The 27,676-nt window shown below is 48.3% G+C and overlaps 10 protein-coding genes across 10 annotated transcripts; 5 read left to right on the top strand and 5 right to left on the bottom strand.

The window, feature by feature from the left end:
- Positions 1-539: 539 nt before the first annotated feature.
- N7500_006075 (uncharacterized protein) lies at positions 540-1,302 on the top strand (the record flags this gene model as incomplete). The annotated part of the gene is made up of 2 exons (XM_056677219.1): positions 540-1,078; positions 1,125-1,302. Coding segments are annotated over 2 exons (717 nt in total), but the record flags the coding sequence as incomplete, so codon positions are not given.
- A 2,350-nt stretch (positions 1,303-3,652) lies between these two features.
- On the top strand, positions 3,653-4,216 carry N7500_006074 (pre-rRNA-processing TSR2 family protein; the record flags this gene model as incomplete). The annotated part of the gene is made up of 1 exon (XM_056677218.1): positions 3,653-4,216. The coding sequence occupies one exon, from the start codon at positions 3,653-3,655 to the stop codon at positions 4,214-4,216; it is 564 nt and encodes a 187-aa protein (XP_056532218.1).
- A 416-nt stretch (positions 4,217-4,632) lies between these two features.
- N7500_006073 (translation termination factor GTPase eRF3) lies at positions 4,633-6,836 on the bottom strand (the record flags this gene model as incomplete). The annotated part of the gene is made up of 2 exons (XM_056677217.1): positions 4,633-4,695; positions 4,752-6,836. The coding sequence occupies 2 exons, from the start codon at positions 6,834-6,836 to the stop codon at positions 4,633-4,635; spliced, it is 2,148 nt and encodes a 715-aa protein (XP_056532217.1).
- Positions 6,837-7,281: 445 nt separating this feature from the next.
- N7500_006072 (RanGTP-binding protein) lies at positions 7,282-9,447 on the top strand (the record flags this gene model as incomplete). Its single annotated transcript, XM_056677216.1, has 5 exons — positions 7,282-7,302; positions 7,357-7,388; positions 7,446-7,503; positions 7,566-7,666; positions 7,719-9,447. 5 exons carry the CDS (start codon positions 7,282-7,284, stop codon positions 9,445-9,447), a joined length of 1,941 nt encoding a protein of 646 aa, XP_056532216.1.
- A 535-nt stretch (positions 9,448-9,982) lies between these two features.
- Positions 9,983-11,235, bottom strand: N7500_006071 (BSD domain-containing protein; the record flags this gene model as incomplete). The annotated part of the gene is made up of 2 exons (XM_056677215.1): positions 9,983-10,266; positions 10,329-11,235. The coding sequence occupies 2 exons, from the start codon at positions 11,233-11,235 to the stop codon at positions 9,983-9,985; spliced, it is 1,191 nt and encodes a 396-aa protein (XP_056532215.1).
- Positions 11,236-11,461: 226 nt separating this feature from the next.
- On the bottom strand, positions 11,462-13,444 carry N7500_006070 (uncharacterized protein; the record flags this gene model as incomplete). The annotated part of the gene is made up of 1 exon (XM_056677214.1): positions 11,462-13,444. The coding sequence occupies one exon, from the start codon at positions 13,442-13,444 to the stop codon at positions 11,462-11,464; it is 1,983 nt and encodes a 660-aa protein (XP_056532214.1).
- Positions 13,445-13,993: 549 nt separating this feature from the next.
- N7500_006069 (uncharacterized protein) lies at positions 13,994-16,996 on the bottom strand (the record flags this gene model as incomplete). Its single annotated transcript, XM_056677213.1, has 5 exons — positions 13,994-14,748; positions 14,796-15,707; positions 15,763-16,120; positions 16,174-16,377; positions 16,430-16,996. The coding sequence occupies 5 exons, from the start codon at positions 16,994-16,996 to the stop codon at positions 13,994-13,996; spliced, it is 2,796 nt and encodes a 931-aa protein (XP_056532213.1).
- Positions 16,997-21,782: 4,786 nt separating this feature from the next.
- On the top strand, positions 21,783-23,061 carry N7500_006068 (class I SAM-dependent methyltransferase; the record flags this gene model as incomplete). Its single annotated transcript, XM_056677212.1, has 5 exons — positions 21,783-21,800; positions 21,907-21,923; positions 21,992-22,071; positions 22,130-22,291; positions 22,355-23,061. The coding sequence occupies 5 exons, from the start codon at positions 21,783-21,785 to the stop codon at positions 23,059-23,061; spliced, it is 984 nt and encodes a 327-aa protein (XP_056532212.1).
- Positions 23,062-23,630: 569 nt separating this feature from the next.
- On the top strand, positions 23,631-25,935 carry N7500_006067 (uncharacterized protein; the record flags this gene model as incomplete). Its single annotated transcript, XM_056677211.1, has 2 exons — positions 23,631-23,943; positions 23,999-25,935. The coding sequence occupies 2 exons, from the start codon at positions 23,631-23,633 to the stop codon at positions 25,933-25,935; spliced, it is 2,250 nt and encodes a 749-aa protein (XP_056532211.1).
- Positions 25,936-26,252: 317 nt separating this feature from the next.
- Positions 26,253-27,261, bottom strand: pup1 (proteasome core particle subunit beta 2; the record flags this gene model as incomplete). The annotated part of the gene is made up of 3 exons (XM_056677210.1): positions 27,100-27,261; positions 26,980-27,027; positions 26,253-26,912 (listed from the first exon to the last, which is right to left on the bottom strand). Exons 1-3 carry the CDS (start codon positions 27,223-27,225, stop codon positions 26,253-26,255), a joined length of 834 nt encoding a protein of 277 aa, XP_056532210.1. The 5' UTR covers positions 27,226-27,261.
- Between the last annotated feature and the right edge of the window lie 415 nt (positions 27,262-27,676).

Genomic DNA, 27,676 nt, shown 5'->3' with positions numbered 1-27,676 from the left:
TGGGGAAGAGAGGGAGAGAGAGGGAGAGAGAGAGATCCTGGAGGTTCTTATAGTAAGAGGATCTCTGCAAGCAACCAATCTCCCTTCCCGATTAGGTATAGTAGCAATCTGGAGAACAAAGAAGATAAACAAAGGAAATAAAGAAACAAACTAACTATTAAACGATCTAGTGTGGTATGTGATCAACATGTAGATCGTGACAATGACCACTAAATGACAGAAATCTGACCGTATTCTAATGTAGGGTACAAAAACCAATAGCTATTAAGAACTCTTTCTAAAATGAGAAAACCCGCTATTCCAACAATCTGAGCGGTAATGATGACTAAACTTAATATGTGGTATGCCTGGTACTTAGCGTCATATGATCTCCAAGGTATAATACCATGTAAATCCATGTATTCAACCTCGGACTTTGACACCAAATGATCATTTGGCCCACAAAGTCTATCTCCCTTCATTTCTTTCAAAACTTTCCCTTCTTTTCCTCTTCTGTTCTCTCAGGACTCTCTTCCCTTTTTATCCTCGTAACCTTCAAGATGACTGATATCTCTCAGATTTTCAAAGGCACTCAGATCGCCCTTCCTGGCTCCGTAGCTCTCCGGCTGAACGCGACTACATGGGTAATCGACGAGGAGCTTTATGAGAATAGAATCGATGGAGTGCGTGAGCCTACTTCTGATCCTGACGAACAACCATCCGGTTGGGAGGCTAAGTATCTATGTCACAATCACCATTTCCCATATAATCAAGCCTTTATGAGAGTCTACTGTCAAGGTCCTGATGAGGGAACAAAATTCCTTCTGCCGGAAGTTCGAGCCCAACAGGCAAATCCTCATTTTGAAAAGCAGGAAGCTAAAGCTCGGAAGAAGTTCAGACAAGGTGGATGCAAAAGTGTACCTTCACTACTTGGATATGGCCAATCCGTGCAAGGGGAACACGGACCTGTACCCGGAGGATACATAACCTATCTTGTTTGGGAAAAGGTCCGCGGACAGGTCCTCACTCCGGAGATATTCTGGTCATTCGAGCGACCAAAACGTGATCTCGTTCGCCGAAAGTTCCGGGCTGCATATGAGTAAGTGCGGAGTTAAGTCCTTGAGATCATGCTCACGCAAAATCAGGGAAATGTCGTCCTTTGGCTGGGGTCCAGGAGGGGAGAACATCACAAAGATTATATGGGACAAAGAATCCGCCGATCTATGGATCTCGGGGTTTCGCAGTTCGTATCCAACTGACGAAAAGTGGGAGGATTGCATTCTGGCTTATTACCGCTTGGTCAAGCCACCCGCGTCCGGCGTTTGTGAGAACCTTTATGAATGGGAGTGGTGATACAGGTTTCTATTGGTGACAGGGAGAACACCCAGGTGCCACTTCAGTGGTCCACGGCACCTTCAACTCACCCACAAGCTTCAACTCATTCCTTGATGTCTTCATAACACAATCAGGGACTTTTTTCCCTAGATTAGGAAGACATTTGAAATCGGCAAATTGGATATCAAGCCTTTGAGCTTCAAACACCTTTCCAAGTGTTTGACCAATCGCCTGTTGGAACCTCCCCGGTACACCTGTCTCATCTCCGACAAAGACCTTAGTATCATCAAGATCGCGGGTATTCAGGGTGTATCCGATAACCCGCTGCTCCAATGTTGGTTATCCGTTGTTGCTCGTATATCTTGACAATTCGGCTAATAACTCAATCCTCCGTTGTAAATAAGCCGGTGTACGGCATTGGCATCTATATGGAAATCTGTCTTCAGTAGAGGAGGCAGAGCCTCGTTGACGGTCTCACGCACGTGGATCTGCTTACCCATGATGTAGGTGAATGCCGTTGATAGTAATTTCGGAAGTGCGAAGAGTGAGATGAAAGTATGGGAAAAATGAGATGGAGGCGAGAAAATTAGGAAGGCAGGAGGGCTCTCCTCGTGCCTCAGTCCTCGTATTTTCGGATTCTAGGCTTTCAATCTCTCCGACGAACCAACCAGTGAGTCAACTTGTTTGATAAAGACAATTCCTCTCCACACTGCATAAGTATACTCAGCACCGAAAACAGGGACAACCAATTCGTTCACCTAACCGATGTTGAGGCCATAAATCCACTCGTTTCCTGCGACCCCCTGCCTAAGTCTACGCACTTCAACTCGAAAACAAATAGCACTGAAGCTCACTTATCCCCGAAAGAGACTGTATTCGTCGATACACCCATAAGCTGACAGAATGAACATCGTTTCAGAAGGTGTAAAAGTGTATCCAAAGGCAAATCCACAGCGTTGTTTGTGAGATCCTCCAATGACTATTCCAACCAGGCAATTGATCTCCCGAAGCTTTCGTCTGATCTATCTAGTGAGGGAGAGGCGTGTGGTTGCCAGGCGCCAGTTTCCAGGAGCTCGATGACGCAGTCTACGTGAACTTAATGGTGTCCTAATCATAAACTGGGTATCAATGAAAGCTCATCCCAATGCAGAGCTCTATAGATTGTTAAGATTGCTTGGAAAATTTCCTGTTTCTAAAAAGGATTGGATCATTCGCTCGCGCCTAAGCGAGTTTCTCGGTTGATTCTGAATGACTAGTATAACCTAGATTAAATCCATAGACCTCAGCATACCTCCAAGACTATTTAGGTAGGCTCGCTTGTAAATCAGTGAAAACGTGAATTTGACCTATCAACTGACAACAATAGCAATTGTCCTTTTGAGGGCGTTGTCAGTCCATCCTTTACCTCGGACGCATTATACATATACATTCATTGAGAGGACTGCTATCTAGCAGGTCCGAGCAGAATTGAGAGAAGACTCGGGCTCAGAACCTGAGAGAAGGAAGGATCGGAGAATCAGAGACTTAAACCGCGTCTACCTAGCCGGATCACTAACAACACTGGCGCGGACAAGAGAGAAGAAAGAAGAGAAGAGGACTGAGAGCGGGGGAAGAAGCAGAGAGGCAGTCATGTGACCCCAGGTTTAGATGCCTGAGACACCCACCCATGCTTCGAACAAGAATACCTTGAATAAGAGTGAAGGGGCGAGATAGGTCCTGGTTGCTATGCAAGCTAATCGCTAAGGTGCTAATGCTAGGATCTGCACAAGGACCAAGTGCGCTAAGCTCAAGAAGTTAGGATTAAACCTAAGAAAGAAGTTCGCAGTCCTCCTCCGATATGGTGTAGTGGCTAACATCGCCGTCTCTCACACGGCAGCCGGGGGTTCGATTCCCCCTATCGGAGATTCATTTTTGGTCCTCTAAGTTCCTTCGTTATCGATGGTAAAATTTTTGGACAAGTCTATATAAGTTGGAAAGCCAACCCGGCGAGGTAATGTTATGCAGTATTTTTTTTTAAGGTTGGCCTGCGCCACCTTGAAACGTGCCAAGAAAATTGATCACATGACCTTATCATATCTAATCGGATTTTTTTAAAAAAAAAAATTCCAAGGTACACAAGATAATATTAAAAGAGCTCAATTGCACTACCATACACCCATCGCGGAGAGCCTCAAAGCAAACAAATTGAAAGCTTCCATCAATACTACTCAACCCAAAGTTTCCCACTCCATCAGTAAGCGCCTTTTCTCCACCGAGACCGCGGGGTAACACTCGTCCCAAAAAAAATAATCGCCAACCCACCTCAGAATCAACAATCATATAAAACACAGCCTCCAAAATGGCGACAACTTCCACAGCCCAGCCGTCCGCGGATGCCGCCTATCACCTAGACCTAGCCATTACCCTCACAATCAACAGTTGGCCGGCGCTCTCACTAGCCGTGCAATCAAACTGGGGTGGCCCCAACTCAGGCGAGAAGCGGGACTGGCTGTGTGGCGCAATCTCCGATATGCTATCTGATCGACCCGAGACTGACGCCGAAGACCTGGAGGAAGTACTTGTCCAGGTTATGAACGACGAGTTTGACGTGGCGGTGGATGACGAGAGCGCCGCGGACGTTGCGGACATGATCATGGAGCTGAAGACGCAGATCGATCGTGGCGAGTTTGGCACTGTTCAGCAAATGTTGGAGAATTTCCAGAAGAAGAGCCAAAATCGATCTGCTGCGGGTCAGTTCCAGAGGGTTGAGGCCGGGGACGAGGATCAGGAGACGGATGATGAGAGTGAGGAAGGTGATGTTGAGATGGGTGATGCGCCTAACTTGGTGCGGGCTCCAAGGGAGCGGGCTGAGCCCGAGATCGATGATGATGGGTTTACGAAGGTTGTTGGAAAGAAGAGGTAGATGTGGGCTTTTGTTGATCATTTTATATCTTCATACCTTGGTGCCAAGAGGAAACCCCTCGGATAGATATCCTTTTCAAATTACATAGATGCATTTATCACCAATGATTGATCATTCATCAAATATGGCTTGCGTGTGCTACCCTATGTGGCTGGAGATGACCCAAGAATCCGTATACGGTTCAACCGCTTGGATTCATAGATGGAGCAAAAAGTCTATGGAGGCAATGTTGTGGAAAAAGAAATGTTCATCATCGTCAGTTGTGGGCTGTTTGTGGTATCATTACGCGACCTCTGCCCACCCGTACCTCCCTGTTCAGAGCTCCTCGCAAGCACATCGCTGACATCGCTTTTTTTGGTGATTCATTGTGCTTTTGAGAATATGGACATTCAGGTATTCTCGGTGGCAAAAGCACTTTACTGGGCCTCGGTCTCAGCAGTGATGAGTTTGGTAATCATACCAATAGCAATGGTTTGACCCTGGTATCGATATGTTAGCGAAGAAATAATATTAAGAAGAATGTGAAAAGACATACCTGATCACGAAGGGTGAAACGACCCAATTGGTTGTACTCGTCGTATGTCTCGACACAAACAGCACCAGCGGTGCTGGTAACCTCGAGACGAGCAATAATGGTCTGGCCCTTGCTGGCAAACTGGGGAGGGCGCTTGCTCTTGCGCCCGGTGCCGGGCTCAAGCTTGTGGAGAAGAGCTGCGAAAGTAACCTCCTCAACAGCGGAGTGAACGTGCAGCACACAGTTGAAACCAGCGGTCAAAATGCTCTTCAAATCCAAAATACGGATCTTGGCTTCGAAAGCAGAAACGCAGTGAACGGGACGCTTAGGTGAGCACAGCACGAAACCAGGGAAGAAATCTTCTTCTTCAATGCCACGGAGACGCAGGCGGACCTGGTCACCAACCTTGGCGGTAGGGATCTCTTCTTCTGTTTCACCGTACATAGCAGAAATTTGAACCTCCTCACGGTTAGGCATCATGAGATAAGTGCCGCTCTTCTTAATGATACCGGACTCAATGCGACCTTCTGCCATGGTACCCATGTCACGGTACTTCGCGCTGATTGGCATCATGAATGGTGCGTTGACCTTACGCTCGGGAAGTTCGAACGCAGTCAAGAACTCGAGCAGCGACGGCCCGTCATACCAATCACACACGTCTTTGGGAACTCGGTCCTTGATACCGATAGTTCGCTGGGCAGAGATAGGCATGCAGAAGATGTCCGATTTCTTGTAGCCCAGAGCTTCCAGGAACTTGATGACCTTGATGGTGCATTCATCGAATCGGGCCTTGCTCCATTCGACGGTAGGGTCGTCCATTTTGTTGACAGCAAGAATCAACTTGCTAACTCCAGTGTTGCGCGCAAGGAGTGCGTGCTCACGGGTCTGGCCACCTTTCTCGAATCCAGTCTCGTACTCACCCTTACGGGCAGAGATAACCAAACAACCGAGATCGGCTTGAGAAGCACCACCAATCATGTGGGGAACATAGGACTTGTGACCAGGGGCATCCAAAATGGAGAATTGACGCTCAATATCGCCCTCTGGGTGCGGGATGGTGACCTTGAAGAAGGCGCGGCCAACCTCGACTGTCTTTCCCTTTGAGCGTTCCTCCTGGGTCAGATCAAGAGCCCACGAGAGATACCAGGTCTCTCGACCGGCTTCCTTGGCTTCCTTCTTGTATTTATCCAGTGTACGCTCATCGACCATGCCGGTGGCGTGCAGGAGGGAACCTCCCAGAGTGGACTTGCCAGCATCGACGTGACCGATGAAGACAACATTGACATGCTCTCTCCGCTCACCGTAAATTTCCTTCAGAGTTGCCTCATCCACATCAGCTTGCTGCGACTTTGCGACAGCATTGGCTTCACGGGCTTGCTTGGCTGTTTCGCCGCGGGCTGGGCTTGAACGTCCAGGGCTAGAGCGACCAGAAGCTGGCGTGGGAGAAGCCTTACCAGTGGCAGCGGCCTTGTCAGACTTATCAAGGGATTTGGTGGCCGCCACCTTTGAGCCTGCCTCAGCAGCCGCAGCGCCCTTAGTATCACCATTGGCTTCCTTGGGGGCGGCGTCGGCAGGCTTTGCTGCAGGGGTAGGAGTGCCAATCGAAAGAACTTTGGTCTTGGGAGCAGCGCTGGAGGAGGTTGCGCCGATAGACAGAACCTTGGTCTTGGGCAGAGCGGTATTCGATGCGGACTTGGGAGCAGACTGAGCCGGTGCTGCAGCCTGGGGTTGCTGCGCCTGTACTGGCACATTCTGGCGAGGCTGCTGTTGATAGCCACCATATTGCTGCTGTTGCTGTCCATTGTTGTACTGATTAAACCCACCAGGCTGCTGGGCATAGGCATTGTACTGGCCGTAGGCTTGCTGTTGCTGGTAACCACCGTAGGCTTGTTGCTGGCCGTACTGGGGGTATCCCTGCTGGGGGTAGCCAGCATACTGCTGGTACGGCTGTCCGGGAACGAAGGAAGAGGCTCCAGGCGTGAAAGAGGCGGCGCCGGGTTGGAAAGAGGGTGCCTGGGGCTGAGGGCGAGATTGTGCGTTCAGGTTGACGCCCTCAGCTTGTCGGGAAAGCTCATCCTCCCAGGATTCAGGGGTTTGGTTCGACATCGTGAAAGAAGATCCAAGGTTGAATCAAGAACACGAAAATACTAACCAAAACGGATTTGGACAAAAACAGGTTGGGTCAATAAGAGGGGCCCCAGTGCCTTTTGATTTTGCACAGGTGAATGACTAAGACCCCGCGATATTTTCTTTTCACGTGATACAGCCTTAAGTCTTTTTTTTTCTCTGAGAGATGGTGAGTGAATGCTTATTAGGTATTCATCTCTGTTTTATGTTTCATAGGTTTTCAAGGAGCCGATCTCACTACATAGTCTTTTTTCAGAGGCATAGCCCTGTACTCGGAGAGTTGGGCTCGTCGTCTTTGACCTTTCTCTTATCGATAAGCACCCCTCCGTGTCTGCAGGTCCAGTGTTAAGGTGCCTTTTATATCGCTTGCCAATACAATCTACGCTACAATTTTAAAGGCCATTGGCATTTAGCTTTAATCAAGATGGATGCTTTTCTAACGGGGGTTAGTCGCCTATATTACTTGTTAGGGGCTAGCCAGCTAATTCATTCCGTACAGCTTACCCGGCAGGCCATGAATTATGCCATTCGGTATGGATGATGATGACTGAACAATAATAGTCTCAATGCTAAAACTGTGTCATGCAGGTCAGGAATCGCGATAACTGCCAGCTATGCAATGCGCCAGTCATCGCGCTTGCTCAAAGTAAGTGACCTTCTTCCAGTTGGGGAACAAGCCAACGCTGATCAGTTCATTTTCTTGACCAGAATGTCAAAAGTGAGGACAGAGATGAGCTACTTTCCTTGCAACAACGCCTGGAAAGCAAGATCCAAGTTATCGCCCCATCTATTGACATGATTGAATTAATGTGAGTCACCCGACACTGGGTTGTATTGTTAGAAAGCTCATAATTGGCCTAGTGCTGCTCGAGGAAATACGTCATTGGAATCAGCTGTCGCCCTCACAAAATCTTTGAGATGGGACATCCAAGCGCTAGGGCAGCGGTTGGCAAGAGCCGCGGCATCTGAAGAATTGAGACGCAAAGGAGCCAGCTCAGCCAAAGATCAGACGAACAGCGAGAAAGAAATTAAGCTTATTATCAAAGATATCAAGAAGCTGTTGGCTCGCATTGAGGACACAGTGCCCTTGATGAATCTGGCCATAACCACCTCTGGGGCCAAATTATCCACCAACTTGCCCGCAACGGTGTCGCCATCCCGACTCCTCCAAGCAAGCACATTTCTCACGGCAGGAGATACACAATATTCAATGACGCCATCTCAGGCAGTTCAGGTAGGGCCGACTTTTACCTTGTCAATGTACATGCTATTTGCCAGCCACTTGCGACCTCATGACGAAGAATCTGTCCGCGAGGCCACGTGGAAGGAAGTCATGCATAAGGCACGTTTGAAGCTGCGTCGTGTTCCAATAGATTCACTGCAGTCCCCAGATCAACATCCGAGAAGCAAGCTTCCAGGACCGGCCGGGTCCGATGAATACTTCTATCAAGTCCTGATCATCGAAGACCTAGATGATGGTCGAGTCCACACATTCGACGAGAATGATCCACAGCCCCAGAAATATGAAGGTGTTACCTCGGCAGGAATAAGGGAGATTCTTCCTATCCATCAAATTTCAAAGATCTTCTACGCAGACACCGGAAAGATCCTCAACATCAGCACAGAGGGCGAAACAAACAATCCAGTGCTACTATTGAAACGGGATCTAAACGCTCTCCCGCCACGGCGCATGATGGAACGTGACGAGGTGGAGGACGAGTTCCCTCACGCAGAATCTGAAGAGGAACCAGAAGACGAGGAGCAAGCCCAACTCGATGCACAGCTGAACGGAGGCGGAAACCCAGATCCTAGCAGCTTGAATTATCTGCATGAAGATTCCATTCCCGAAGAATGGCGTCTGCCTCCCGGGCTAGACCCAGAATGGATCGCATTTGAAGTCTACAACGAAGATGAAGCCTCTGATACCGAGTCCGAAGCTGAAAACCCCGAACCAGATGAACCCTCAATCGACCCAAATATGATGGCCAAGCTGTCGCTTAATGAAAAGGGGCATTCATCCCACTCCCTGTCTCCGCTAAATCAGTCATTCACATCCGCCGCTGCCACAACAACAGTCTCCAACCCTCACTTCGAGAACATCCGCACATCTCTCTCTCTCCTCGAAACCCTTCTCCGTCTAACATCCCTCCAGCAATTCCAGCAACAATCACACCTCTCCATCAGCGATGAACTTCTCAACTTCTTCCTGGAAGAATCATCCACCACCGGCGCTGGCGGTGACGAACAGCATCGTCAGCGGCTCCGCTCTGAGGCCCGCCGTCGCGTGGGCTGGGACCCCTACAATGAAAGCCCTGTCAAACACCGCGGCGAGGATTATCAGTACGGCTGGGAGCCAGGTAGTAGTCCCCGCCAATATGGCAGCGATTCTTACTCGCCTGGCGGGCGGGCGCAGGGATTTCATATTCGTTCCAGGGAGAGTACACCGGAGACCCCAGTGCGCAAGGGCTCGCCGAACGTCCGTCCAAGTGGTTTGCGTGGTATGAGGCCTGCGTATGCTGAGTCGCCGCTCTCGAAAAAGATGGGTAGGTCTCCGAATGAGGGGGATCTCAAGTCTGGCACGACAGATTGAATGGGAAGGAATTGGAAATCCATGAACTATCATGCCTTGTACATGTATTATGATCATGATTATGAGATAGCGAGTGCATTACAAAATTTATTAGTTTCCTATCCTTCGGACTGATTTTCTACAATGTAGAATTGTTGTGGCGAATGCCATAATTCAAGCGGCCATCAAAGGTCGACTAATGGTTCATCTGGGAGCTAAGGTAGTCAGGTCCCCAGGTTAAGATACTATGTAGATAGAAAGAATAACGTGCGTATTCAGATATCAACCGCATAGACAGGTAACATCGCTCGCTGAAAGCATGTTGCGGAAAACAGGACTGGGAATAAAATGAGAGAGAAAAGCCCGGAACGCCAAAGAAAAAAGACCCAATATTCCTGAACTCCAACCAAAGCAGATTTCTTCGGCAGGGAATTGGCCGTGTCTAGCAAGCGCAGCAGCAAGACCACGCTCTCTGAAGGATATATGGTATAGACAGGTGCCCGCGAAAGTAACTTAGATCCACTTGCTGATGCGGCCTTGAAAAGAGATAGGTGGGTTACTCCCAATCTTCGTCGCTCTCGTCCGCCTTCGCAGCGGTGGGGCTCTTCTCCTTGGGGCTGCCAGGTGTGCGGCTAGCAGCGCCACTCACAACATCGTAGCTGGATTCGCTGTCGGCTTGGGATTGCAGGTCGTGTGACCTGCGAGGCTCGGTTTTCTGGGTCTCTTTGGTGGGAGCGAGACTCTGGGCTCCAGAGGGGACCTGCGGAGTAGAAGGAGACTGGGACTCAGAGTCGGAATCGTCGTCCCAGCCGACTTCTTCTTCTTCTTCGGCATTGGCACCTATGGAGTAGAAGTGGTTAGAACTTAAATCAAAGATTACCGGAGCGATGGACTTAATATACCCTTCAAAAGTTCCTTGCGCTTCTTCTCCTCGGTCTCCACAACGAGACGCAAGAAGTAGTAACGAGTCCAAAATTCCACGTATTCCACCTGCTCCGGCACGAGTTTCTCCATGGCCGAACGGAGCTCGGGGTATTTCTCCAGATCAGCCGCAATCTCGTCCGTCTTCTTTTCAACATTGAACTCCTTTTTGAACGCAGGCCACTCGTCGCTGACCGGGTCCTTGCTAAAGCTTTCCAGGTTTGAATGAATGACGTGCAACTGTGCCTCGAACCGTGTAGCATGAATAACCCGCTTTCCCTCAGCATCCTTGCTCTCGAAAAGAAGCTTGCCGGACTGATCGGCATCGGGAGGTAAAATACTGACGGCCTCGCGCAGCTTCTGGCCGATGTTCAACCCGAATCGTAAGATCGCTTCATCGGCTGCTTCCTCGGCCTTCTCAATCTCCTTCAGCCGCCGAGCGGCTTCCGCCTTCAACCGAGCAATAAAGCTTTCTCCACTAACGCCAGCGCCTTCTCCCTTGTCGCTGGATTCTCCTTCTACAACAGCCTTGGGTGTGGCGGTTTCATCACTTTGTCCCTCGCCACTGCCCGTCACAGAAGCTGTGCTGAGAGACAGCCCCTTTGTCCGGTCGGCGAGTGTTTCCCTAAGATCTGAAAATCCTTTCACAGCTTCTTCGCTAGCAGCTGCATACTCCTGGCGAGCACCCTCGTAGTATGTTTCTCCTTGTTTGCGTACATTGTCCCATAGTCCTCCAATTCGGGAGCCCCACGGACTGTTGGAGAAGGCGCGGAAAGTCTCTTGTAGCTCATCGTTGAGGTTGGGGTTAGGTTCCTGGGGCTTAGAGTCGGAGGCTCCCTCTTTGTTAGAGTATGACTCCTCTAAAATATGATCGTAGGCGATATCCATGATTGGGAAGTTGTAAGAAAAGAAGGAAGAGGATCAAATGATTGGAAGCACAAGGTTGCAGTATCTCCGCGTTCATGGCCCGACCGCCCCGCTTGCGACGATCTTCAAAACTACCTACAACATACAAACACATTGGTTAACAAAAGATGATCTATATAGTAATCGTATTTTACAATGTTGTGGTTATTCATAATTCATAAATTATTAAACAATGACCTCGAAGGCATCATCCTTCAGGTAAGCTATAAGGCTCTCCCACACTATCCTGACTTCCCATCCAAAAGTTTGGGAGCGGAATGCTCTCCATGACGCTCGATGTAAGAAGCTGACTGCGAGAGAGGACTCGGCCCTGCCATTGGGGATCTCGGTCCACCGCCTGCGAGGATTCAACTTGAACCACTGAGCCAGGAACACGAGGCCGTTGGAACGAACCATTGCTTATTTCGATCCTACGTTCTCGTTCCCGGATGGGCGACGACTCCGGAACCATTTCAGTAGACTCTTTTTCGCCTTCCTGGCTCTGCGTGTGTGTCTGTGAGGACAGCCCCGGTGCCTGTTTTTGAAGAGAAGGCCTCCATGGCTCCAGATTGGTGTACTGGGTACTGCCTCCATGGGGGAATAGCTCAGACATCTTCTGCGTATTTAGCGTTGGAATTGGCTCGTGCGGGAATTGTGTAGCTGCGTGCATTCTTTGATAGTAAATTGAAGCATCAGACATTGGACCTTCGGATAGAGGGGCGTCATCTAATCCAGGGCTTGATTGCACAGCTGGTAGGGGAAGGTCTTGGGAATCATCCTTGGGCGATTCTGGGCTGTGTTGGATCCCCTGTGAGCCGTCCGGTGGGCCAATTGCTCGGTGTGGTTTCTTTGGGGATGGTGTCACGGAACGCCTATCGAGGCTATCCTCAAAGTCTCCGTATTCTGAATCCGCATCAGTTTCATAGACAACTGTCCTCTCCGTCTTAGTGTATTCATTTCTCGGGTTTCCGTTTACTTGGGTGGGCAATTCCTGGTCAGTCGACTCCGTCGGAGGTGCAGATGAAAGAAATTGCTCAGTAAGAGTTGGATCGGGGTGGATCAGAGTGTGATTGATGCTTGGAGAATCCAATGTTGTTGGCCGTGGTAAAGATTCGCCTCCTGGGTCTTGTGAATCCTCAATCACTTGCCGAGCTTCCAGCGGTTCTTCTTTGATGGATTGCATGTGATAAATGTTGGTATTTGACGGGTTCCGTTTTGAAGGAGAGCGAGTAGCGCTGCGAAATTGAGATGAGGTTATAATAGCTAGACCAGGGCTTTCCGGTGTCTGTGAAGAAGGTATCTCGCGCGTCCGAAGCTTCCGTGGTGTAACAGGAGCTGCAGATGCCTGTTTGCCCTCAGCTGCGCTTCCGATACTTGAGTCTTGTGTTTCGTCTTGCTGAGATATAGGTTCCCCGGTTGAGAGATCCAGCTCTTCTTCAAAGACTCTGTGCTTTCGTTTGGCGGGGGTATGACGCTTCGTAGGCTTTGCTTGATTCAATTTGGGCGTATGATCTGTCTGTTTACCTTTTGTGTCCGTCTTTTGCGGTGTCGGCTGGATATACCCCATGTTCACCTCGTCGTCATCATCATCGATGGTAATATAACGTCGTACAAAGTCCATCTGGGTCAATGTCTTGTCCCGTTTTCCCACTGACTTTTCCAGGGATTTTCGACCACCCCTAGGACGAACACTCGCCCTTGGTGTCTCGCTTTTTCGTGGTCCTTGGCCTCGGTGTGTCTCTCGATTGACGATTGCAGAGCTTCTCCGCTTCTGTGGGCGTTCGTCCGTATTGCGATCTCGTTCGCTCATCTTGAATTTCGAGATACGAGCTGACCGAGCTGGTGGAGCAGGGAGGCAGTCTGAATCCTTGTCGGACGCATCATCTACAGTTGGCCGCTCATTGGTATCTTGAGTATCGCTACGACGTTGATGCTCGTCGATGTAGCCAAGCTGGTCATCATTCGTAGGTGTGGATTGTGTCACAAAGTCAATCTGTGTGAGAGTAGATTGCACTCGTGACAGTGATGTTCGTTTACGAGTACTCGCCGATGTCGATGACTGTGGTGATCGGTTTCGCGCGGTGATTTTCGTGGTAGTTGTTGGAAGACCTTGTGTATTAGGCGTTCTCGGGGTACGGTACTGATTTCGAGGAGTCTCTGGCAGGTTTCTAGATTCATGCGGTTCTTTCATCGCAACAGCAATGGTTCAAGGCTGAAACATGAGACTGGGGCCTAGAGGTAAAAGATATGACGTTAGGGGACAGGTGCCTGAGGCGGTTCGCGCCGACGCGTCGCTAATATCGGTACGTGCATTTTGATCTCAAGGCTTCCAGGCCCATGCACAACAATGACCACAAACAAAAATCACAATGCCATTATGTACAAAATATTTCAATTCGGACTATTATATTTCAACTACGCCGTAACGTAGTAAAGTTCATTTCAAGAGCAAAAAAGAAAATCTCAGGTTTGATTTTAGGAATAGCCGAACGCGGGGGTCGAACCCGCAGCCTTAAGATTAAGAGTCTTACGCTCTACCGATTGAGCTAGCCCGGCCGGGCTGTTGAAGTGAGCAGGAACATAATGCTACATAATCCAAAATCCAAACATTGGGAGTACAATCACGAATACGAGTGATGGCGAATAAATCAGTCTTAGGTAGGAAGTTGACCTTTTGGAAAAAAAAAAAAGTTCATGTTCAGCGAGTTAGATAGCATATAACAGTTCTCATCATCAAGGACTAGTCCTCATCAGACATTAGCCATTCGGGAATTGCATCCTCATCTTCAGGGTCCTCAGAAAGCAAAGACCCCTTCTCGATCTCGCTGTCAGAATCATAATTGAGCACTGGTGACGGTGGTCGAGAGATAGTGACCACACTTGCAGATTTGGAGCCCCCATTTGCGGAAGATTCTACGCTGATAGGAACTTTGTCAGATGATCCTGTGAGGGCCTGAGGTGCGGATGTCGGTTTTGAGCTGTGGGTTGGGACCACCACCAGTGAATAGCGAGGCGCTTTCAATGCTCTATTCCTGGCAATACTCTCAGGAATCGATGTCGGTTTTGTAGCCAACCCCGCATGCTTTGGAGGTTCCACCGGGTTTGGAGCTGGATCATGGTCATCGGGAAGAAAGCCCCCTCCAAGGGTATACTCCTCCTCTTCCAGTGACGGTTCAATTTCTCTTTCTGTGTAGTCTTCGGGTAAATGCTGATCATGCACTATTTTGCTGTTTCCCGGGGCTTTCTGAGGTGGACTATTGGCTAGTTGATCTGGTTCGGGAAAGAAACCACCACCACCACCACCTTCAACATCCGCTTCGTCTTCGATGTCTTCGGGCTGTTTTTCTTCATCATCGCTGGCATACTCCTTGACTCTTTCTGCGATCCTAAGCTTCATCAAAAAGAGTCGCCAGACCCGCAGAGCTTCCGCAGTTCTTGCCTCCAGCGCAGCGTGCCGCCTCTCATCTTCGAGACCCCTCAAAACTTCCTCATGCGCTTCCTGGTACTCGGCGGCAATGACAATTCCCCGAGTACAGCCGTACCACGGCGGCCTTTAAATTCAAATCCAGTGACTGCGTCAGCGTAGTCAATCCCAAGGATTCGAGCAGCTCGAACTGCTTCCGGCCGCTTGATGTGGACCCCGCCAGGCGGAACCATACTGGGCACATAGACGTCGAGGTTTCCATATGCGTTCTTCGGAATCCTTCCATCAACCACCGGTGGTGGGACATAGATGTCTGTCTGAAACTCGGCATAGAGTGTAGTCTCTTGGGGCTCGTTTTCATCTTCTTCGTCACTGAAGCCCCCGCCCTTGTTTCGACTGGCAGCAACACGCTTAAGAGGCTGCTCGCCAACTCTAACATCCCGTCCGAGGCGATACCATCTATCGGAGCTTCGTACAATATGCACGTCAGATCGTCGATAGACGGGTTCTGATATCTCACTCCGTGCTGTGCTTTTTCCCAGCCCCACGTGCCCAATGACTCGTTTCGGATGGATCACTTCATTGCGACGGATGTTTCGCTCAAGCGCGTAGACAGGATGGTCCTTGAAGTCCTGGATATTTCGTGGCATGGGCTCAGCTGCTGATTTGGATGTTAATTCACTAATCTCTGCCTCGTCCCGGTCCTCGAAGAACGGTTTTTCATAGGCCTTTAGCGCCTTATCCCACCACTCCTCGCCATTCTTTGTGACTTCCACGCGGAGTTTTCGCGTCTTTGCATTAAATGCCTTAACATATCGGCGAGTTACATCTCTCGCGGATGCGTCATCCTCAAAAGCAACCACATAGCTCATCAAGTTCAAGGAATCGCTCGCGGGCGGTTCAAATTTTGAAGGTTTGGCAAGGGATTTCGTGACGACAGGGTCAATTGGAACCCATTTCTGTGCAGCTTCATTGAAAGCTTCCACCCAAAATACTGGAAATGATGACTCCCGTGGTGTCGGAATCAAACCTGTGGATGTTAGTATGGCGTAGACTAGTAAAAGCAATCGCTGAAAGTCACATGCCCGAGTGGAGTTTTGGTTGAGGAGCACGGGACGGAGTGAATTTAGGCTGTCCAATCCGTCGAGGCCTTTGAGCCGCAGGTGACTTTTCGCCCTTGCTGCGTTCATCTGTTGAGGATCCAGGATCGTCTGAGGATATCACGATATATTCAGGCTTCGGTTTAGATGGCGTAATGTCTTTCACGGTACCAGAAAATGGCAACGGTTGCAACGAGCATACAAGTCTCGCCTCTACGGCTACAGACCGCAATAGGGCACAGAATAGCTGAGCTCCGAAGTCCCGGGATCCTTCCATCATCTTTGCTTGGATTCGGAAATCCTCTTTGGATAGAAAGACTTCGGCATTCGACATGATTGACTTCTATATATTTGTGTCAGTGAATAATTGCTGATGGAACATCTCGTAGAGAATACCAATTTCTGCTTCAATTGCGTTTCAGTTTCCACCCAGTGAGCCCGTTTCATTCCTGGTTTGGTGACCCGAAATCTGCGTGCGAAGGCATCTCCAGCCTGGTTGAGACCGTCCATGAACGTGGTTGATCTGCTGTAATTTGGTTTACCCTCATCTGGGTGAAGAAGAGCAACTACATTTCTAGACAGTGTCTTCTTCAAGAACTCCTATGCTTCTGTTAGACAATTGATTGATATGCTGGAACCGGCAAACGCTCACCTGTAATTCCTCGTCATTGCACCACATGTTGCGCAACTGTACATGGCCAAGAAGGCAGAGAACGTGACATTTGTGCACGTCCAGTCTGACTTTTCTCTCTGCTCCATTCAATGGCTTCCTTCTTTGGGCTGCTTTTTTCTGCTTCTCGGGTTTTTGCTCTAGTGTGATCTGGAGTACCTCATCGTCGCCTTGAGAGGTAAGATGCCTATTTACCAAAGACTCAGATGGTTGTTGTAATTCAACATCTTCCCAGTCAACGTCTGATTCTTCTGATGTGGACGAGTCATAAACAGTTTGCACTGGTTGTGTGTTATGGTCGTTTGCTTCGGCATCCCAATGTGTTTGTTCCGAGGTACCTAATCTCACAGGGATAGCTTTCATATCCCCAGCCTTCCGCCTCTTTATCGGTCTGTCTGAAGCAAATTGTGCAGGATCTCTGGCTTCGGCCTCCTCCAGCAGTTCTCGATAGGCATCCGGAGCAAAATCATCTGTCTGTCTCTGGCGTTTAAGTTGACCGACGGGATTGGCTCGGCTCCTTGTGGAACGAGCTGGCGTTCGGCGTACCATTGCAAGCCAGATCGTTGAAATGCAGAATCATGCGAAATTTCAGGCTTTTTGGCAGATGAAGCTCTACGCGTCGCGCGTCAGCACTCGAATTGGCGGTTTAGTACCCCGCTCTCCCCGGTGATTTAATGGGATAAAACATCCGGAAGAATGAAATGTTCACTTGTGCTTCGAAATAGTATTTGCAGAATAGATATATATCCTCGCCGAAGCTTTGCTGATGCACTGCACTTCGAATCCTTCCAAATAACGAGTTGCGTCATGGCGGATTCTTATTGATCCGTGCCGACATCAATATAACCCGATTAGGAAGTGAAGTGTTTGCGTCTTGTCCTATACATCAATATATTAGCCAATTTAAATATCTATTCGTTGATATCTTGATTTTTCCAGTCTCTGAATGAAGTGCATGTTTATAGCTGAAAGAAGCCTCATTCTGTTGGAATTTTCAATTTGATGGAAAGCCTGCAATTGCAGTGGTTGGGGATCTTTGTAGCATATTCAACAACACACCCCTTGCTTGAAAGAGACAGGGCTCTTTGCTCGGGGGCTCAAGCTCTAATCGATGCTCTCACCTACGGGATTGGTAATGCAATGGTGCATGTCCTGATCAGGGTCTTTGCCCTAGGGGTTTGGCACGCCTGTCATGACGAATAATCAGCCACGCTAATTTCGAAATTGTGACCTTTAACGTGGAATACCAAAGGTCATGCTATCATGAGTCTTTCATTAAACTAAAAAGTCCACAATCTCTGTAGTCAAGGATCTTTCTGGCATTATCAAGCCCTTCAACTTATGTCTAAACCACCAAATTGGGCGAGAACGCTAATATATATATCACTCTACTTGAGTGTTGATTTATCTTCTCTTTGACCACGAATATGACAAACCACGACTTTCACGGGCGAAATAAAATCAAGCGCTGAAATTTGGTACGCCAAATATTCCGTGACCAGATAAGATATTGAATTCTAGGGACATGGGTTGAAGACACGTAGTTGACAGTGAGTCTTTGTTCGGCTAAGCATCATAGAAGACATGACGAGCTGACAATATGATTGTACAAGTTGTCTGATCATACGTTGTCTTCCAAAAATATATGGAAATTAGGGATACCAAGCAAAGCGACATGCATATACAAATAATGTTCATATGTTTGAAGTATCATTTTATTCTACCTACTTGCCTTCCGATGAGTATCTCAGCCAATCTTTGTTCTCCCTGGCAGATTCGCGTGGATTTCATTGGATGGACAGCTTCCCACCAATAGAGGTCACACCAGTGGATATAACCTGCATGCCAATTGATCATTCAGAGTGTACTGGAAATTTGACACAGGTCCTTCTAGAAGGCAACCTACAATGGAGGGAATGTTTCAAATGAGACCAGGCTGTAATAAGACAGCACTGACAATAGCTTCAACATTTTGACACCAACTCATTTGATGTTTGCGGCGTTGATGGGAAGTTTTTCCTCTCTATACCAAGTGTAGACGTGCATGATCTACGTTTTCGCTTGCATTTGACAGTTGTGTGGTGCACGTCCCCTTGGCGTAATCCTAAACCGTGCCGACTAGGCGTCTGGCCTTCACCCCAGGGCCAGTTAAATTGAGATTGTAGCGAATGATTTGCAGTTCCAATTCCAAATAAGTTTTAGCTTTTCTTAGGCGATGGGTCCCTGTGAAAATTTCGTTCCTCCAATATACAAAGTCGAGAACGTGGTGGGTTTTTCGCCGAGACTGTGAATTGAACTGTGTGGATCTCTCTAGCCGATCATTCCTGTGAATAAGTCACCCCGCACCTACAAGAGGGTTCAGAGTGGATTGATTATTAGGCGTTGGTGATTTCTGAAAGGAAACGAGGATGTTTCTTTTCTATTCTTTTTCTATGGTTAATTTTTCGTATCTGGATTGCCGTGCGTCTTTAGTGCAATCAGCCGCTGAGGGTTGGCCTACGAAGTAATAATAATTCTTTCGGATCAACAGGCCTTTCTCACCCGCAGCCAATAAAAATAAAATCCAGTGATATCGTCTGTGGAGAATGATTATCTGTGAGAATACTAGAGCGGTCTACCCTTTGGGCAGCAGGCAACTGTTATAATATGCAAGACACGTATTATCAAGCGTACCCCGTAGCCCAAGGCGGATGGGCTGAATATGCATGCTGTCAAGAATAACAAGCCGTATGCCTTACGGGAGTTCAAAGTACTTCCAATAGACCTTTACTATTTTAGCAGTCGATGAGTTGTCAAGAATGGAGCCAGGCACATACGTCCAGGTGCATGTAGTTAGCATCCTACCGAGGGCGGAAGCAATGTGCAGCTTAGAGTGATTCACGTTGCATACATTTGATTAAGCACGCCTGTCAGTTGCTCCTCCAAGAGTCCAATACAGACTCACTGGTTGAAGTTTCCGATGCACAACCATACCTAGTAGGTACTAGATATATGCACGGACTCACCCCGTGAGCATTGAAAAGCGAATACGTGGTCTTCTCCTGGAGACGGACCTAATAGGCCATTATCTGATTACCAGAGTTTGGGCAATCTGTGTAACATGCATCTTGGCTTGGGCGTACATATATAGATATATATGTTCGGAGTTGCTCGGTCGTGAACATCCAACAGACCCTGTAAATTCCAATATCCTATCTCTCCACATGAACAGAGTCCCCCTCTGTACAAGTTCCACCTATGGTGGGTACTTTTCGATGTCAGCGACTAAGGCAAGGATCTCAAAAGAGATAAACCGCCAAGAGCTGTCTCCACTACTGAGTTGCTCCACTGCGGAGTGACGATTGAGCGGTTCATTTGTGATTCGGTGAATATCGACAATTTTACCGTCGTACTTATGTAGCACCAGAGACGAGGAGTTCAACAAAAGATGGTTAGATCGACATATGACAAGTGGGAAAGAAATTCGACTGAAAAGCCCTTAGAGTGTGTAGTTCGAAAATTGGGGCCGTTACCGACACGTTGGAACCCGAGCAACTTTCCTAGTCACCGGGTCCGGGTGAATTTCAAGGTTGTTTTGACTTAACCCAATTAATTTCCGGGGTGTCTGTCCCCTTTGGATGGAATCCCGGCTCCATGGCATCGAGACCATGTCTTTTTTTTCGGGCTGCAGGGATGCTGTGCTTGGGATTTTTATCTGCTTATTGTTGACGTGTTTTATTTTTCCATTTTGCATAATATTTTAGATAACTTTTTAAATCGGAGTACTCCGAGGACAATAGATTCCATACAATTTGTATGTTTTGGTGGTATAGGTTCATTTCCATATACAGTGCTACACCATATATAAGATCACGCCTTTCTGACTGCACCAAATTAATAGAAAGTCATTGAGTCTAGCGATTCGAGATGGCAGCTGTAGTATTCCGTATATACGGAGTACACGATAGGTGATACCCTGTACATGGAAGTTCAGATAACCGAAATAAATGAAAAAAAAAGACTCGAAATTAATATGCAGACCCGGAGAACCGGAAACTATTGTACTCCGTACATGTTGACGCACATCCACATCTACCTAGTGCCCCTCCTTTTTGGAGCAATTTGGGATGAAACCCAGGCTTCCAGCCCCCGACGCTATTTCTGATGGATCACCTCCTCTTTTCCCACCGCTAGATCTCAATACAGAAAGAGTCTGGCAATTAGGGTCGGGACGCGCATACCAAATAAGAATAACCGAGGAAACTGTGAGCCCTATACATACTCTAAATCTTCCGGAATTGTCCCGGTCTTTTGAAATTGCAACCCGAACCGAGCAACCTGGACATAGGCAGTGACTAGCTGGTCTTGGCGTAAGAACTGTACGATACGGATTGTATGACCTTACGTTGAGAGTCGGAACCCCAACACCACGCTTCTACGGAGCCAAGAATTCCGTTTAGAGATCCATCAAGGCCCCAATAATTTAAAAATCATGGTCGACTTTATACAAAAAGGGGACCTCGGGGATTAACGGCGTTCTGACTACAGAATATGCATGGAAATTGCTGATCCAAATGGAAATGGGTAAATCCCAGCAGCAAGGTTGAAGGCGGCCCGTGGCTGAGCGGCATATTCCCAGCCAGGTGGAACCCACCTCTATTGGTCGATCGAGCCCAGCAGTCTTCGATCGTGATCGAAATATGTTCAGTTCCAGGACACATAACATGTGTACCATCCTAGGGTTCCAGACGGATCGGGAAAAGTCTTTGGATTCGACTGGAATATATCAGATTTTTTTTGAATTTTTTTTTTCAGTTCTCAAAGGGGTACGGGCTTACTATGTTGTGCCCTTTTAAGGTCTTTTAGAATACAAAAGAGAAGACAAGAAAATAAATCAAACCCAGTGAAATACCTATATATCAATTCCATCCAATCATTTCCACTATACTCTTTTTTTTTATTTTATTTTTTTCCCACAGAAACTAATACGTGGGTTATAATTTCCGCTTTTAATGATTTCACGCCTGAAGCGCCTGGGAATCTGACTTTACATTGAATTCTACTCCACTTACCGGGGTCTGTTTTCTGATTTCCGAACATTTCACAAAACATTTAGGTCGATCCTGCAAATTATAGTTGTCGGGACTGTCCGCCCTCTGCCAGATTATAACTTAACCCAAGCTGTCGGGCTCTTTCCCCTCCTTTAATATCTGCTGCAGTTTGCGTCTTTTCCTTTCTTATATTGGAACCTCGAATGGAAAATCTTGAGTCCTGATTCCACTTGGAAGATAGCTCGTCTGCCATCTAGAACTGATACCGGTCACTATTGATTCTACTGGACGAGAACGAGATGACCATGGGGGCTATACCAACTGTAAGTTTGTTCTCGTGGCGGATGCGGTATCAATCCTCTATAGCTATCGATATTCTGGTGGTCAATTGACTATCGTTTTATTTCTTGCTAACGTAAACCTATGCAGGCACTGAATGATGACTGGTAATCATATCTCCATTCGCCCGTCTCACCTGTTTTGCCCCACCAAATGACTGACCATATCATAACAGTGATACCCAGTCATTGACTGACAGTGTAATCGATTATCCTGTCGAAAATGGAAGGACCTATCACAAGTACCACGAGGGAGGTTGGTTTACATTCCCGGCTCTGTCAGATTTCGCACAGCATGGCTAACTCAGTGCTAGCTTATGTATACCCCAATGATGAACAAGAGATGGATCGTCTGGACATGCAACATCACATGTTCAAAATGGCCATGGACGGAAAGATATTCCAAGTCCCACTCCAAGACCCGAAGCATATTCTTGATATTGGTACTGGTTCAGGAATATGGCCAATAGAGATGTGTACGATCACCCATTCCGGTCTCAACGATTCCTGTCTCACCATCTAAAATTGTCTTATTGCAGCGGCCTTGTTTCCAAACGCCAAAATCACAGGCACGGATCTATCACCAGTGCAGCCCACAGAAGTACCACCCAACGTCCATTTCCTGGTCGATGATGCTACTGAAGAAGACTGGATATGGGAGAACGGCTATTTCGATTTAATTCATACCGGCCACATGACCGGAGCCGTGCCATCATTCAAACGTATAATACGCCAGTCATTCAAACATCTCAAACCGGGGGGATACATGGAATGTCAAGAATTAGATCCCAAACCGGAATGCGACGATGACACCATGCCTCCCGAGAACCTAGACGGAGGATACAGTGCATACGCCATGCACGATTGGGTAGACCTTAATGTGCGCTCCGGCCGTGAGTCAGATCCACCAAGACAATTTCGAATCGCCCACCGGATTGCACAGTATATGAGAGATATAGGGTTCGTTGATGTTGAAGAACGGCTCACCAAAATCCCTACAAACACCTGGCCGCAGGACGAGAAGCTAAGGACTCTTGGGGCCTGGAGTGAGAGTAATTGGCTTGATGCCTTGTCTGGATGGTCATACAAGCCTTTTCTTGCCCTTGGCTGGTCGAAACCTGAAATTGAGGTCTTCCTCGTTGACGTGAGGAGGAGTATCCAGGATAGAAATGTCCATGCCTATATGAACTTTTATGTGGTGACAGGACGGAAGCCCCTGCCCGACGAAGGAAAAACTACTCCCTGAATTCCTGTTATATCCCCTCTTTCTCGTCATGACTGTCTTACTTTTTTATCACACCGTTCTATTATGTCCTCTCCCAGATGATTAGCATGTGATACCCTTGGAAGGCCAAAATTTGCATACATTGCATTGGCGTTGTTCTTATAATTTCAACATCTTTCCTTGTGCCTTCTTTACAAATCTCTTTCTATCCATTATGAAATGATGTGAACTTGGTATACATCCGAGGCGCCCAAACAACTTCGGCTTTGAAACGGTTCAATAGCATAACATGACATAAAGCCCAGATTAGACGTAGAAACCAAGTAGAATGTGTTAACCAGCAACTGGTGTCTAAATAAAACACTACGGATGACAATATATTATGCACATTTGTACGAAATATATTCCGTACAGAGGTGATAAATGGAAGTCTCAAGATTGGCCTGTTGACAGGTCCACGCTAGCCCTGAAGCTGGTCGACGCGGGATTAGTCATCACGCCAAGAACCGGAAAGCCATGCCAAAGTTGATTCCGAGTGCTTGCGACAAGCCTAAGACTGCAATTGGCCTGCACATGCCATAGCCAATCCCATGTCTTTCGGCAGACATGCCTATCGGCATGCTCTTAAGCCACCAGCTACTCCAACACTTGACCATCTCTGGATCAGCGATGACCTACTCGCAGCCACCTTTCGTCGCTTCGCCAACGGTCAACGACGCCATGGGAGTTGTGTTCCTGGACCGTTGGAAGCACGGCGACGCTTAGCAAAGCGAAGAAATACGGCTCTGGCAAGCATAGGGGGAAGCCCGGCTGAAGATATCGCGTGTTTGTTTGGCCGCAATGGAAGGGAACACATGAAATGGACCGACCATCCATGGCAGAGAGCACCATTCGAGACCCAGAGTATGTGTGAAGAAAACACAAAGTCTTCTGATTATCTGCTAATCTCTATTTGAAGGTCTCGCCGATCATTCTATGGGTCCTCCTGCAGTACCTTTCTCCTTCTCCGACCAGAACTCAGAGCTCCAACCCGAACCCAGTGAATTTCAAACTACACATGCTCCTCCGTCGTACCTTACCAATCAATCTACCCGTGAGCAAGCTCTAGAGGAATTCTTGGATGGGAAGAACTGGGGCATTGAAGATGCAAGGGATTTCACTCGTCGGTTAAGAATTGACCTCCACCGGGAGCCGCGATACAGCCGGCAGATATTCGAGCGTTTACTTGCCCGGCCAGACCCAGACCTTACAGAAGCAATTGCGTTCCTAGATGATCCATTCATGAATACCCGGGGATCAGGAAACTACGCTGCAGCTATCGAAATCTTCGTTCGAACAAAAACGAAACGCGGTAAACGAACCGCGGTTTTGAATGCGATCAATCGTGCGTTGGAGTTGGGGTTGATTTCAACTGATGAGATCTGTCTGATCATTACCGCTTTACCAAATATTATTGTCGAACGAAACAAGACTCTGGGGTCATGGGACCATAAAGCTTTGTTGAAGCACTACCGGGCAATGTGGAAAGCTATCGGGTGCTGTAACATTCTCGGGTATCATGATCTGGATAGAGGCATTCTTGATGCTTGGCTTGAAGAGCTCTTGCGTACTCGCAGCTTTCGTTTTGCCGAGGAAATCATCATCGAGACCCATGATGCAAACAGTCGCAGCCAATGGCCTTCTGCTTTGGTTCAGGCTTGGTTGGAAACCATGGAAGTTGATTCGGAGACAAGCTTGCCGTTTCCCGACAAGATCTTCAGCCAGCTTGATGCGAACAGTGCAGCAGACTGTGTCATTCGTGTAACAGAGTCATTGGCATCGTCCTCAGCGGACAGAGTCCCCAGAAATCAATTGCTTGAAAGATGGCGGGATTGTCTCTCCAATGCCGAGGTCATTTCGACCGTTGCCAAGTCACAGGTCTGGTTTGATTTCCCTCTCCCATGTATTGAAACACAGATCAAGCATGCACCCATGAGCCACTCAACTCAACGTCAGATCATTTTGCGACTCTGGCTTCTACGAACACTTGGCCGATCCACTGGACCCATGTACAACCAGAGTGCAAGAGAAACGGATCAACCAATCTGCTCATTACTCAATCTTTACCAAACGGTGATACAAGATACTAGCGGAGAATTCTTTCCGGACTTCATGCGAGAAATCCATGACCTCGATCTCCCATACAACAGCCTTCTGCTCCTAGCTCTGAACAAAAAGGGCAAAACTTCCATTACAAAAACGACCCGCAGAACCCTCGAACAACTCGAAACCTCCCAGCTCTCCCTAGCAGAAGTGTGGAAAAACCCATCCGTATATAAGGGAATACGACGACTTTTCCACACCACCTTTGACCAAATGTTCCATCGTATGGACCTCACCAACCCAGCCACAGTTGAAGAGATCCTGTCTGTTGTTCGATCAGGCGACTCTAATAACATCTGGCCCATCCTCACACTTCTCAACAGCAACACCCCATTGAAGATCAGCCTCCACAAAGCATGGCAGCCAATTCCACACCCCGACGAGAAAGTCCTCGTGCGATATCATCCGGGCCCGCGGGACAGCCGATGCCCCGATCCCCATGCTGCGGTCGACCTCATAAACCAGCTGGCAGTTTCTCTCTCCTGCTGCAAGCACCTCACGCCATGTCAATCCTTCCATATGGTTCACTGGCTTTATCGGTATCTTCGAAGACACGGCGGGCCCGTGGATCCGGAGTTCGTGCGGGCCATGTATCATGCCGGTGTTGTGCGATACCGCCGCGACGGTCGCCGTATCTCGGCTACTCAGTATGAGTACATCCTTTGGATTGTTGGAAAGTTTGAAGGCCCTGAGGTCGTTGAAGAGCTCACTGCTCTGCCTCAAATCGGTGGATCGAGGCTTGACTGGCAGTAGATGCGGTATGTCAATGGATGTATACACAAGAAAATTTTGTAAAATAGAGCGATACGATATACCCCTGCTTCAATATTCCCTTGCCCAGGGGTGCTGAGCTGAGCATACAATCTACATTAAGACACATCGAGTTTTTGAGAACTCCGAATTCCTGTCCTGGCTATACCTGCCTGCTCTAAACCTTGTAGCATAGGCTCCACGAACATTCGCAGTCTTGGCTGAGTACATCGTACAGAAAATCTAATGAGGTAGAAGAAACCCATGCGTGCATTAAATCAACCCAAGAAAATCACTGGTCAGTGCATTTCCAAGAATATCTAAGTATCAACTTCCATGCTGTCCCCAGTAGCAAGCTTATCATCACCGGACAGAGTTTCGATCGTGACATATTTCTTCATATCTTCCTTGCTGATAACCCTCTGGTCCAGATAAGCAGTGGTACCCCGCGGGAAGCGGTAGTTGCGCTCCTTCTGCGGGCGCTCGTTGGGCTTGATGTAGTTGCGGAGCAGCTGAGTGGGCTGGTCCTTCTCAATCACACACACGTCGACATTGCTACCAGAGCCCAGATCGTTGAAGATACCAGCCTTGATTGCCTCAGCGCAGATGTCGATGGCACCCTGTCGGTCCAGGTTTGGTTGCCAGGTCGACTCAAACACCGACATCGCAGCCAGCGATCCAGAACCCATCGTCACATACGGCAGCTTGTCTGTGGATCCGTGTGCGTGCACAGTGTACAATCCCGTACCGGTCGGGTCAACGCCTGCAACAACCAAGTACGCTCCGATGTGACCCTGGTACCGGAAGAGGTGCTGCTTGAGCATCGTCATACAGGTGATCACACGGGGGTCGCGGCCCGTTGATAGCGAGTGAAGTTCGACGTTGGAGCTGATGAGCGCCGTGGTGAATTCGGTATCGGCGGCGGTACCGGCTCCAGCACACCAGATCTTCGGCGCGATGTAGTGTAGTTTCTCGCAGTTCTAAAGACAAAGAACGTCAGATGGCTTGTCAAAAGCAAATGCACATAATTTGATCCGTATATTTTACCTTGTCTGCTACTATAGGACCGCTGGTAGCTCGGGTATCTGCTGCAATCTGTAATGGCGATTTGAGTTAGCTCCTTGGTTACAGCTCTTTTGAATCTCCTCGCATCGCCTGGGACCGTACCACAACACCCTTATCGTAGATACAGCCCACAATTGTTGTACCGGTACTTGTAGCCTTGGGAAGGGGAACACCCCTGGCATGAAGCGCCGCATTGCGGTTGTAGTTTGTGAAGTCGAAGCCCGGCATCGTGACAACGCTGGTGTTCGCGACCAGCTGAACTGATTATCAAGATAGAGTGTATGTATAGGAAGAAACAAGAGCAAAATTCGAGTATGGGGGCAGAACGAGAAGGATGGATGGACGAATGGGATAGCAAGCTGGAGATGGAAGTGAAGAGGAAGTGAGCTGTTTGGAGTGACGAAGCTCCCGCAGCCTAAATTGGAGCCTTAATTATCAGGCATAAACAAGGTGTTTTTGCCCGGACATTATTTTCCAATTCAATGCTCTTCTCTATGTAGTCTCTCTTGACTTCTCTCTCTAACCCTTTGCGCATCGGCGATACCCGTTGTGTCCCTTTTTATTCTCTCCCTGTCTTCTCATTCCTGGGAAGCCGCGCAAACCCAAGATTTTCGCGCATACTCTCAACCTCTTCTCCCGGAGTCCTCACTCACTCCATAGACGCTCGTTCTCTACACCT

This window comes from Penicillium coprophilum (genome assembly GCF_028826855.1).
Source record: "Penicillium coprophilum strain IBT 35676 chromosome Unknown utg000004l_segment0_segment0, whole genome shotgun sequence".
Classification (NCBI taxonomy): Eukaryota; Fungi; Ascomycota; class Eurotiomycetes; order Eurotiales; family Aspergillaceae; genus Penicillium; species Penicillium coprophilum.
The sequence above is the reverse complement of the archived record's forward strand: the minus strand, read 5'-3'. Positions and strand labels throughout refer to the sequence as shown.